Genomic DNA, 13,169 nt, shown 5'->3' with positions numbered 1-13,169 from the left:
GGAAGGGACCTCCAGGGCCAGCTCGCCAGCGCCTTTTGGGATTAAGGTCTCTCCAGCAGCAATGCAGGGCGGGGCTGGTGCCAAAAAGACCAGTTAAAGAATTGGAACGTGTGTAACGTTGAAGTTGTCAAGAGTTGTGAGTGATAGAACCCTGCGAGGCCATAACCGGAGTGCTATCACAGTGTGGTTTTGTTTTGCTTTCTTGTCAGATTGCAGAAAAGCTGAGGCAGGCCCTCAGCCACTTCCCGGTGATGTAGGACCCAGCGGGGCTTGCAGAGAAGGCGGCGTGCTTCCTCCTGACTTGGGGCAATGCAATTCAAAACTGTTTTCCCCTATTATTCAGAAAAAAAGGCAACAAAACCAAAAAGAAACAGAGTTGCAAAAAAATGCATTTATTTCATTAACCAGCCTAAATGCATCAGCTATTTAGGGATGGTCTTTTGTTCATTTCCACATCCATTATTTAAACCAGTGGCAATTGTGTCTATTTTTAGAAAGTACTTAAAAGTTACCAGAGTTTTCCATTGAAAGGGGTTTCTCCCCGCTGATATTTTACAGAGTCATAATTTATAAGTCTCCCACAATCTTCCAGTTCTTACCCAGCATCAGATAATTACTACTTTCCTAAAAATATGAAATATGCCAGAATAAAAATCTATATGTTTTGTCTATTTTTATAACTCCTCAGTCCTCTGGGTTCCTCTCATTGGCGGAGTCTGCATGCCTTTCACTGCCACAGCCACGGCCCAAGTGCATATACTTCCTGAGGAAGGATGCAGGGGCCGGGGCTGCTAGCGCCTTCACGGTGCATGGCAGGTGTGCCGTCCCATGTCCCTGCAGGGGGACCCCGCAGCCTGGCAGATGAGCAGATCCCCCTGGCCACCCGTGTCCTCAGCATTATTTCTGACGTGTTGCTCTTCTGTGAGGACCAGCGCTTTCTGTCTTTGCACGGCCTTCCTAATCACCATTAAGGCATGTTCTATGCCATAAAGAATAGAGGGACTTTTTTGAGAGTTCTGTGGCTTTGGCCTGAGGGTGAGTGGCTGTGCTGAGGCCTGTGCTCAGGAGGGCCCGAGGGAGGGAGCACGCCCTGCACCCGGAGCCTCTGGCCCCTTCTTGCTCCTGGGCTGCTCACCAGCTGTGATGAGAAGCGCTGCCGTGGGCGTGGCACACTGCTTGGTTTGGATGGTGGGCTCGTGGCCACTTGGTGTCTTCAGCAAAGAGAAAAGGCAGAGTTTAGCACCCCTGCCCTCCCCATTCGATGGAAAAGGTTGCAGCCTGAACAGTGTGCAGAATCCCTGGGGCTCTGACGCTGGAGAGAAAGCACAGGCCAGTGCCCTTCCCAGCTACACCCGAAGCCTCAGATGAGACGTTTCCGAGCACCAGCACTTCAGCTCGTGGCATAAAGCGAAACAGGAGCTTGGCGCAGCGTCAGCTCTAACTCTGAACACTGGCAGACACCACCTCACTCCTGCGGAGGAGCGCTTCCGTCTCACAGGTGCCTTACCGTGCGCCCTCCCACTGCTTGGTCTTGCTGACCTAATAATGACAGGAAATGGAAAGCGTGGGCCAGCATAAAAATGAAACCAAAAATAAGATGAGGAAATCAAATGAATATGAGAACATCTTGTTCTTCATGTCACGGGTTTTTGTTAATGTTTCGTAAGCAATTTCCCCACTTGATTTTTCTTCTATAAAATCCCATAGAACAATGTTTATGCTACAGCCATTTAATATATGTACAAATTGTAAAGAATATGTATAAATGTTTTACACGAATATAAGAGCATGTAGAAGCCAACGTATAAATAAATTGTTTAAAAAACGCTGTACAGTAAATTCTCAAAGCACTTTTTCAAAACACTTTCTGGTCTTTGTGTGTGATTTTTGTTGTTGTTAAGGACTGCTTACTCCAGCTGCTGAAAATGGTCCAGGTAATGAATTCTTCCCCATATCCTGTTTCTTCTGACATGAAGTCATCGTTTCAGTTCCGTAAGTCGGTGTTGTAGTCCGGGAAGCATATCATACACACCAGGGAGTGCAAGAGGCAGACACTCATGCCTTGTGTCCGCCCTCTGGGTATTTGGATTTGACTGGTATGAGGCAGGGGCCAGGAAAGTGAAAAAGGGATGGGGGAAAGGAGATGGCATGGGCTCTTCAGAGTGGTGGTGGCCAACTGCGAGCCAGGAAAAGCAGAGCGATTGTGAAAGAAAATAAGAGAATCCACGGGTTTAATACCTGGAAGACTCTCCTTCAAGTATCCAAGTATTTACGGCATAGCGTATATATCCTTCTCAGGGGGGTCACATACACCATGTGGTCCTTAGACATGTTGATGTTTTGATTTTTAATTATTTGTATCAACCTGTAGATATTACAGAAGAGCTGTAGTTGTACAATCATAACTTTTACAAATACAGTGGAAAAAAACCTAAGTATTTGGAGAGGAGAGATGAAGGCATGGTGGGAGAAAAGGTCTGTCTCCTCAACCAAGTGACCCCAGTCGCCTCCCACCAGGAGCAGCATTCCAGGATGTTAGCCCCCTGCGTGGTTGTAGGTGTTGGGGTCACCAAGAAAGAGGACTCACAGAGGCACGGGGTGGAACAACGTGGCTTTGTTCATTTTCTTATTGGTGACTTTATTCACTTTCTTATTTCTTTCTTTTGGTAGCTTTATTCATTTTCTTATTCTGTCATTTCGAAAATGTTTTCTTACAAAAGTACCTACTGGATGTGGGATTTGACGTTGCCCTGCTTACAAGCAAATCAGTTAGTCTGTTGCTGTTCGTGGATGCTGGCAGGGGACATGAGACTCCTGGGTGTACTCACATAGAGAAGAGACAGCATGATCTACTTCTGTCATGGGCTTCAGACCCGGGCGCCCCCCCCCACACCCAGTGGGCAGGGTTGACAGGCTGATCCCTGCCTAACAACTGGGAATCCAGAAGCTCACAGTCTACTTAAGTATGCATTTATTTTTGAGACAGTCTCGCTCTGTGGCCCAAGCTGGAGTGCGGTGGTGTGATCTCAGTTCACTACAACCTCTGCCTCCTGATTTAAGCGATTCTCCTGCCTCAACCTCCCGAGTAACGGGGATTACAGGCACACGCCACCACACACAGCTAATTTTTTTTTTTTTATTTTTAGTCAAGACAGGGTTTCACCATGTTAGCCAGACTGGTCTTGAACTCCTGACCTCAGGTAATCTGCCCACCTCAGCCTCCCAAAGTGCTGGGATTACAGGCATGAGCCACCACACCCAACCTCACAGTCTATAAAGTAGTCAAAGTAAAAAAACGAGAGATTGCGGAATGGAACTGAACAGTGATGGGTGAGAAGGGTCCTGTTTTTCCTCTGTGCGTCTCAAAACAAAAAGGGATTGAAAATTGAACAGGTTGGAAAAATTGAGTTACACACACAGAGGCTATGTAACTCAATTTTTCCAACCTGTTCAGTTTTAAACCCCTTTCTTTTTTAGATGGAGTCTTGCCCTGTCACCAGCTGGAGTGCAGAGGCACGATCTCCACTCACTGCAGCCTCTACCTCCCAGTCTCAAGCGATTCTCCTGCCTCAGCCTCCTGAGTAGCTGGGACTACAGGCGCACGCCACCACCCCCAACTGATTTTTGTATTTTTTAGTAGTGATGGTGTTTCACCATGTTGGCCAGGATGGTCATGATCTCTTGACCTTGTGATCTGCCCACCTCTGCCTCCCAGAGTGCTGGGATTACATGCGTGAGCCATCATGCCCGGTCTGATTTTAAATCCCTTTCTGCAAGCAAGTAGAAAGCAATGAGTTTCCCCTTTGGGGAGAATGTTTTTCTGTGGGTCTCTTGCACTCCGCCTGGCTTTTTTACCATGTGAAGAACACAGATCCCTGACTGCTCTTCACCCAGGCCACCCCTCCACACTGCGTGTGTAGCAAGTAACTTGAGGGACAAGGTCACGTCTTGGAAGGAGCACAGGCTTGCCTACTGCTTGCTGTAAAACAGTGGGTTTTCCAGCATCATGTCCCCCTCTAACAACCCACTGTTTGCACAGGCACCCTCTGGCCACTCAGGGCTCCACCAAGGGACTGGCCGGGCAAGAACTGGAGCCCGTGCTGCTTGTCGCACTATGGCTCATCAGGTCCTTTGTCTCTGACCAGGAGTCTCATGCCTCCTGCCGGTGTACATGAAACAGTAACAGACTAACGTATTTGCTTGTAAGTAGGGCAACATCAAATCCCAGACCCAGCAGGTACTTTTGTAAGAAAATATTTTTTAAATGACAGTAAATAAAGCCACCAAAAAGATACACACTAGCTTAGACTGCTGGAAGATGAGGAATGGTCTTTCACATCGCGTCAGCATACAGTGAAAAGAACCAGAACAAGTTGAGATTTCATCAAAGCAAAAATGAGAATGTTTGGAATGCATTGGCAATTCAGAGGACAAAAAACAAGGTTGTCTGAAGATCACGAAGCCCCGTGGGACAAGATGGCTTAGTTTCTAAGCTTGGAGGTCTTTGGGTGGGATCCATATCTTAGAAAAAATTGCCAAATCTAGTGAATCAGTCTGTAGGATTTGCAGAACTCTGAAGAGGGAGAATGACAGGTCATGTGAGCTTCAGTCCAGGAACTATGTGAGCTTTGAAAGAACCACTCTTTTGAAGTACTATTTTTTAAAGGTTGGGCAGCTTCCCACCTGGCTTGCCTCTGAGTGGAGGAGGTACCTAGTGCTGGGTGAGGGAGGCCAAGGGTTTGGCTTAGGGGGTGCCATTAATTCTGGAGAGAAGCCGTTGACTGAACTGAAAAATGCTAGGTTATCAGCAAGCTGGAGTTACACCCTGCTCCGCTGGGTACGAGGTGATGGTGAGCATGGGCATGGGTGGCTGCCACCACCAAATATCCAAGGCTGCAGGGAACAGGTAGCCCCATCAGTTGTCATTAAAACAGTACTTCTCAACCAGAAGTCCTCTTGCTCTTCAGTATTCGGCTTCTGGAGACAGTCGCTGAGGGATGTTACTGTCATCTAGTGGATCCCACAATGCACAGCACAGCCTCCGTGATAAAGAACTATTTGCCCAAAATGTCAGTGGTGCCAAGGTTGAGAAGCCTTGCTTTAAAGCAGACAACTGCTGTTTAGTGATAAATAGGCATTTTCAGATACGTACAGAAGGAGCTCAATAAATGCCCGTGGATAAGGATAAAAAACCATTATCAATAAAATCTAAGAGACCAGGGTAGTGCAGAAATAGAGTGATGGAGAAATCTCAAGGGTGTTGAGGATTCAGCTTCTCCATTTGTTCTTTGGGGATGTGATTAGGAGTGATCTTTATTATAAAATAAATTTTATTTTTTCGAATTTTTTTAAAATGAGGTTGTATTATAAAAAAATTTTTAAGCTGTTAGCTTTGGTTTCCCAAATCACATGTTGACTAAATGTTCATTAGTACCGACTGTGAACCAGACTGTGAACTGATTTTCCTTTCCACATACAAATATCATTTCATGCTTATGTCGACCCTGGGATGTGAGAACCGTCAAAAGTTTGCAGACTTTTCTTCCAGTGAAGAAACACTTGGTAATGTAAAGATAATTGAATTGTCAGGAGCCAACGGTCCCAACTCGGATACCAACATCTGTCCCCTTGAACAAGTCGTTGAGCTCTTGTCTGCTCATCTCCAGAGTGATGAAAACAGATGCATCCAAAAGCCCTTCCCACCTGTGGGACCCTCCCTGCATCACTTAGAGAAGAGCAGGGGCGTGGTCCCAGGCCAGGGACTCCTGCTTCAGCCAGGGGCAGCACCTCTGAAACACACCCAAGGCCTGCCTACCAAGTGTCCCCTGGGTGACTCTCACAGAGTCACCTACAAAGGTGGGAGATGCTCTTTTTCTCTTGTTTCAGTAACTTATGGAAACATGGATTTCTGTTTATTCCACGTATTACAATTATTTGCAGACATGATTTTTAGATCCTCATTTGTCCCAAATTTGGCCATTGGGAATCTGTCTTATGTGAATTGATGACTGTGGTCTCACGTAATTTTGTATCCTTTATCTGTGCTTTCTTTGTGCTTTTTCATGCTGTGGCAGTCTTCCTAATGACCATTTTTAAATGCCTACACATAAGTCCACGTACCAGTTTCCAATAGTTGGACATTTAGATGTAAAATTTAGCTTTTATTTCTAACTATATCAATGAGCGCTAATGCACCATCATCATGGGGTAGTTAAGACTACAAGTATTTGTTTTTATTTTATTGTAAATATGCATAGCGTAAAATTTACCATTTTAGACATTTTTAAGTGCACAGTTCCGTGGCATTAAGTGCTTTAACATTATTGTGTAACCATTATCATCATCCATTTCCAGAACTTTTTCATCTTCCCAGACTGAAACCCTGTACCCATTAAATAGTAATTCCCCATTTCTCCTCCTCCACCCTGGCACCCACCCTTCTACTCTTTCTCTGTGACTCTGACTGCTCTAGGGACCTCGTAGAGGTTCTCTATGATATCTGTTCTCTATGACCTAGTTCATTTAGCATGATGTCTACAAAGGTTTCTCCATGTGTTTTCTCATAAGAATTTTGTAGGTTTGATTCTGAAAAGACAAAGTTTTTTTTTTTTTTTTTTTTGAGACGGAGTTTCGCTGTTGTTACCCAGGCTGGAGTGCAATGGCGCGATCTCGGCTCACCGCAACCTCCGCCTCCTGGGTTCAGGCAATTCTCCTGCCTCAGCCTCCTGAGCAGCTGGGACTACAGGCACGCGCCACCATGCCCAGCTAATTTTTTGTATTTTTAGTAGAGACGGGGTTTCACCATGTTGACCAGGATGGTCTCGATCTCTTGACCTTGTGATCCACCTGCCTCGGCCTCCCAAAGTGCTGGGATTACAGGCTTGAGCCACCACGCCCGGCCAAGTCAAAGTATTTTTAAAGTACAGTCGTAAAACAGAGACCTACTCAAACTATTCCAAAAAATAAAGGAGAGAATACTTCCAAACTCATTCTGCTAGGCCAGTATTACCCTGATAACAAAACCAGCCAAAGACACATCAAAAAAAAGAAAACTACAGACCAGGATCTCTGATGAATGTTGATGCAAAAATCCTGAACAAAATACTAGCAAACTGAATTCAACAATAAAAAGATCACTCATCATGACCAAATGAGATTTATCCCTGGGATGCAAGGATGGTTCGACATACACAAATCAATGTGATACATTATATAAACAGAATGAAGGATAAAAATCATATGATCGGCTGGGTGCAGTGGCTTATGCCTGTAATCCCAACACTTTGGGAGACCAAGGCAGGTGGATCACAAGGTCAGGAGTTCAAGACCAGCCTGGGCAACATGGTGAAACCATGTCTCTACTAAAAATACAAAACTTGGCACAGTGGCACATGCCTGTAATCCCAGCTACCTGGGAGGCTGAGGCAGGAGACTCACTTGAACCTGGGAGGCAGACGTTGCAGTGAGCTGAGACACGCCATTGCACTCCAGACTGGGCAACAGAGTGAGACGCCATCTCAAAAAAAAATCATATGATTATTTCAATAGATACTGAAAAGGCATTTGACAAAATTCAATATCCCTTCATGATAACCCTAAAAAAGGGACATACCTCAGCATAATGAACACCACATACAACAGACCCGCAGATAATATCATTACTAAATGGAGAAAAACTGAAAGCCCTTCCCCTAAGATCTGGAACATAACAAGGATGCCCACTTTCACCACTGTCACTCAGTACAGTACTGGAAGTCCTAGCTAGAATAATCAGATGAGAAAGAAAGCATCCCAACTGGAATGGAAGAAGACAAATTATCCTTGTTTGCAGATGATATGAGCTTATACTTGGAAAAAACCTAGAGTCCACACACACACACAAAACTGTTGGAACTGATAACTTCAGTAAAATTACAGGATACAAAATCAACATGCAAAAATCAGTAGCAGTTTTATATGCCAACAGTGAGCAATCTGAAAAAGAAACTTGAAAAGTGATCTCATTTGCAGTAGCCACATTAAATACCTAGGAATTAACCAAAGACATGTAAGATCTCTATAATGTAAACTATAAAACACTGAAGAAAGAAATTGAAGAGAACACAAAAAAATGGAATATTCCATGTTCATGGATTAGAAGAAAAAATATTGTTAAAACATACATACTACCCAAAACAATCTACAGATTCAATCCAATCCCTATCCAAATACCAATAACATTCTCAAAAGAAATAGAAAAACCAGTCCTAAAATTTATATGGAATGGCAAAAGACCCAGAATAGCTGAAGCTGTCCTTAACAAAAATAACAAAACTGGAGCAATCACATTACCTGACTTCAAATTACACTACAAAGCTATAGTAACCGAAACAGCATGGTACTGGCATAAAAACAGGCACATATACCAATGGAACAGAATAGGAAACCCAGAAGCAAATCCATACACTTGTGGTGAATTCATTTTTGAAAAAGTTGCTGAGAACATATGCTGGGGAAAAGACAGTATCTTCAATAAATGGTACTAGGAAAACTGCAATATCAGTATGCAGAAGAAAGAAACTAGACCCTATCTCTTGCCATATACAAAAATCAAATCAAAATGGATTTACGACTTAAATCTAAGACCTCAAGCTATGAAACTACTACAAGAAAACATTGAGGAAAATCTCCAGGACATTGGTCTGGGCAAAAATTTCTTGAGCAGTACCCCAAAAGCACAGGTAACCAAAGCAAAGAGGGACAAATGGGATCAAATTAAGAAGCTTCTGCAGAGCAAAGGAAGCAATCAACCAAGTGAAGAGACAGCCCAAGAATGGAAGAAAATATTTGCAAACTACCCATCTGACAAGGGATTGATAATCAGTATATATAAAGATCTCAAACAACTCTATAGGAAAAAATCTTATAATCTGATCAAAAAATGAGCAAAATATATGAATAGGCACTCCTCAAAAGAAGACAAACAAATGGCAAACAGGCATATGAAAAGGTGCTCAACATCACTGATCACCAGAGAAATGCAAATCAAAGCTACCGTGAGATGTCATCTACCCCAGTTAAAATGGCTTTTATCCAAAAGACAGGCAGTAACAAATGCTGGCGAGGATTTTGAGAAAAAGGAACCCTCATACACTGTTGATGGGAGTGTAAATTAGTACAGCCACTATGGAGAATAGTTTGGAGGTTCTTCAAAAAACTAAAAGTAGAGCTACCATATGATCCAGCAATCCCACTGCTAGGCATATACCCAAAAGAAGTCAGCATAGAGATATCTGCACTCCCGTGTTTGTGGCAGCACTGTTCACAATAGCCAAGATTCGGAAGCAACCTAAGTGTCCATCAACAGAAGAATGGATAAAGAAAATGCACATATACACAATGGAGTACTTTCAGCCATAAAAAGAATAAGATCCAGTCATTTGCAACATGGATGGAACTGGAGATCATTATGTTAAGTGAAATGCATCACGCAGGGCAAGACAAACATCTCATGTTCTCACTCATTTGTAGGCTTCACTGTTTCCTTCCTACATACAATTTCTCTATATTTGTTTGTTCCTGAACTGGAGTCATAAAGCACCTAATTATTGTTAGACTGTTTATATTTAATGTAGTTATCAACATGCTTGGGTTTAAATTCATTATCTTGCCATTTGTCTCTTATTTGTTCAATCTGTTCTTCATTCCTTTTTTTCCCTCTTTTTGAATTGAGTACTTTTTATTATTATTTTCCCTCTTTGCTGTTTTTTCTAGAGTTTACCATATGTGTTTAACTTATCACAGTCTACTTTCAAGTAATATGGTACCACGTGGCGCTGTGTATTAGGATACACAGCATATGAACCTTACAATATGTTACTTCCATTTTCCCCTCCTGTACCTTATTGTCGTCATATATTTTATTCTACATATATTGTCAACTCAAAAACCTGCTGTTAATATTTTTGCTTTAAACAGTCAGTTATCTTGTAAAGAGTATTTTCAATTTAAAAAAGTCTTCGACATTTCCTGATGCATTTGTCACTCGGAATCCTTGTGCACATCCAAATTTCCATCTAGTGTCGTTTTGCAGCTACCTGAGGAGTTTCCTTTAACATTTCTTGGAATCTAGGTTCTCTAGTTAGTTAATTCTCTCAGCTTTTCTTTGTCCGAAAAGCTGATTTTGAAAGATACTTTATGCAGGATAGAATTCTGGACTGATTGCTTTCTTTTTCTTTTCAGTACCTTTTTTGAGATGAGGTCTGGCTCTGGCACCCAAACTGGAGTGCAGTGGTGCGATCATGGCTCACTGCAGCCTCGACTTCCCGGGCTCATGCCACCACACCTGGCTAATTTTTTTTTTTTTTTTTTAGTAGACAAGAGGTCTTGCTATGTTGCCGAGGCTGGTCTCAAACTCCTGAGCTCAAGTAATCCTCCTGCCTCAGTCTCCCAAATTGTTGGGATTACAGGTGTGAGCTCCCACACCTGGCCTCCTTTCAGTACTTTAAGGATGTCACTCTGTGGTCTCCTGGCTTGCATAGTTTCTGATGACAAATCTGCCATCACTCTTACCTTGTTCTTTTGTACACAATGAGTTTCTTCCCTGACCAGCTTTTCAGATTTTCCCTTTGTCACTAGTTTCCAGCAATTTGATTACAATGTGCCTTAATATAGTTTTCTCTGTGCTCCTTCTGCTTTGGTTTGGTTAAGGTTCTTGGATCTATGGTATAAAGTTTTCATTAAATGTGAAAAAATGTTGGCCCTATTTCTTCAAATATTCTTTCTGTCTCCCTCCTTAATTTCTGAAACTGCAGAGATATTCATGCTAAACCACTTGATCTTGTCCACAGATCACTGGATTCTCTGTTAATTTGTTTTCTCGGTGTGCTTCGTTTTTGGACAGTTGTTTTTGCTATGTCTTCAAGCTCACTGATGTTTTCTTCTTTAGCATCTTTCTGCTGTTAATCTCATGTATTTTTTATTCTAGATATTATATTTTTATCTCTAGTAAATTCCGTTTGGATCTTTCTTATATTATTAATTTCTCTCCTCATTTATGTTTCTGTTTTTCCTTACCTTCATGAATATATGAAATATATTTGTAATAGTTGTTAACAAGTCTTTATCTGTTAATACCGTCATGTATTTTATTTCTGGGTCTTTTCTGTTGGTTGATATTTCTCTTGGTGATGTTTATATTTTCCTGTTTCTTTTCATGCCTGATAGTTTTTGATTAGATGCTGGCATTGTAAAATTTTACGTTGGTGGGTGCTGGATTTTGTTGTATTCTTTTAAATAGTTTTCAGCTTTTTTTCTGGCATGTAGTTCAGTAACTTGAAATCAATTTGATCCTTTCAAGGTTTGCTTTTAAATTTTATAGAGTGGGATCAGAACAGTCTCTTTGGGTAGAACTAATTTTGTCTTCCTACCAAGTGGATCCTGCCAGATGCCCTGTATTAAGATATCTTCACACTCTGGCTGGTGATTATATGATCTATTTCCAATCCTGTAAGTCCCAGGAATTGTTTGGCCTGCCTGTGGAGTTTTGTCTCTGTAAAACTAGACATCACCATGTGATTCACTTTGGCTAAAGAAACATAGCAGGGAGGATGTGTATGGTTCCAGATGGAAGCGTATCATCGCAGTGGTGATGTTCCTCCCTCCAGCTGCCCTCTTGCTTCCCATGGTGATGATGGGACTAAGTGTTGCCATAAAGGGACTGAAGAGCTGCAGCAGCTTAGAAGGCGGAGCGGGCACACAGAGGAGAGATGGCCTGGATTACTGCTCAGACCCATGGCAGAATGTGCTCAAGCCAGCAATCACCTCCTGCTCTGCTGGGCCACTGAGACTTGGATGTGTGTGTTATGCAGCAGGAACTATTTCTGCCTGTCCTGACTGATCTTGAGCCAAAGTGTGTGCTCACTCTGCCCTAAACACGTGTCTAAAAATGTCTTGCTGTAATGAAGCAGGAGTATTTGAAAATGTGCCATACAGAAAACTGTCCATCCACTCTAAAATCAAGAGCAGGAGGGGGCAAAACAAAACATGAATTTGCAAAAGCAAACAAAACAAATGATTTTCGTGAGGTTGAATTCTTTTGTTGATGTTTAAATCACTTCCAGATGGATCAATTGGCTGCAATTGAGATTATTCTTCCCTTGCCACACAGCGACACAGAGGGTAGCAAATTCATTAGCATAAATGGGAGGTATCCAACCACAACAGGAGAAGTGACCGCTGGTGAATTAAAAATTTTTTTGAGGAGCTCCCAGCTCCTAATTCTCTTCTTTTGTGTGATATTTAACTCTGCATTTCCTAATATCATTGGAAATTTCTTTGTATTTAAGATTTATCTTCCAACCACCTTTAAGGGGTACTTGCAATAGCAGCTTCTTCTAACCTGCTTCTAAAATAGGAATCTTTTTTTTTTTTATTTTTTTTTTTTTTTATACGGAGTTTCGCTCTTGTTACCCAGGCTGGAGTGCAATGGCACGATCTCGGCTCACCGCAACCTCCGCCTCCTGGGTTCAGGCAATTCTCCTGCCTCAGCCTCCTGAGTAGCTGGGATTACAGGCACGCGCCACCATGCCCAGCTAATTTTTTGTAGTTTTAATAGAGACAGGGTTTCACCATGTTGACCAGGATGGTCTCGATCTCTTGACCTCGTGATCCACCCGCCTCGGCCTCCCAAAGTGCTGGGATTACAGGCGTGAGCCACCGCGCCCGGCCAGGAATCTTTTTTTTTTTAAGATGGGGTCTGACTTTGTCACCCAGTCGGGAGTGCAGTGGTACAATCTTGGCTCACTGAAGGCTTTGAACTCCCAAGCTCAAAGACCCTCCCACCTCAGACCCCTGAATAGCTGGGATTACAAGTATTTTTTGTACAATGCCAACTAATTTTTGTATTTTTGTAGAGACGGGGTTTCACCATGTTACCCAGGTGGGTCTCAAACTCCTGGGCTCAAGCAATCCTCCCGCTCTGCCTCCCAAAGTGCTGGGATTACAGATATGAACCATCGCACCAGGCCTTAAAATAGAAATTTGTCACCTGTGGTCCAGATGATTCTGTATTGTTGGGGGAAGGGGTACCAATGAACCACATGAGACTGCAGGCAAATTGTTCAAGTGCATATTTTACATTTTTTTCTGGGGAAATGATTTGAACCTGTCATCAGATTTTTAAAGATCTG

The 13,169-nt window shown here is 42.7% G+C and overlaps 1 protein-coding gene across 2 annotated transcripts in view; it reads left to right on the top strand.

Annotated features, from left to right (window-relative positions):
* The window catches only part of SNX9 (sorting nexin 9), a 110,686-nt gene extending 108,823 nt beyond the window's left edge, over window positions 1–1,863 (top strand). For both annotated transcript variants that reach the window (XM_032253213.1, XM_032253212.1), the window contains one exon: window positions 210–1,863. In XM_032253213.1, coding sequence (XP_032109104.1) covers window positions 210–257 — 48 coding nt within the window. In that variant the 3' untranslated portion in view covers window positions 258–1,863. The remainder of the gene's footprint in view (window positions 1–209) is intronic.
* The last annotated feature ends 11,306 nt before the right edge of the window (window positions 1,864–13,169 follow it).

The sequence above is a fragment of the Sapajus apella genome, unplaced genomic scaffold (genome assembly GCF_009761245.1).
Source record: "Sapajus apella isolate SASKATOON/1434 unplaced genomic scaffold, GSC_monkey_1.0 scaffold82, whole genome shotgun sequence".
Classification (NCBI taxonomy): domain Eukaryota; kingdom Metazoa; phylum Chordata; class Mammalia; order Primates; family Cebidae; genus Sapajus; species Sapajus apella.
This window is presented reverse-complemented; position numbering and strand designations above follow the sequence as displayed.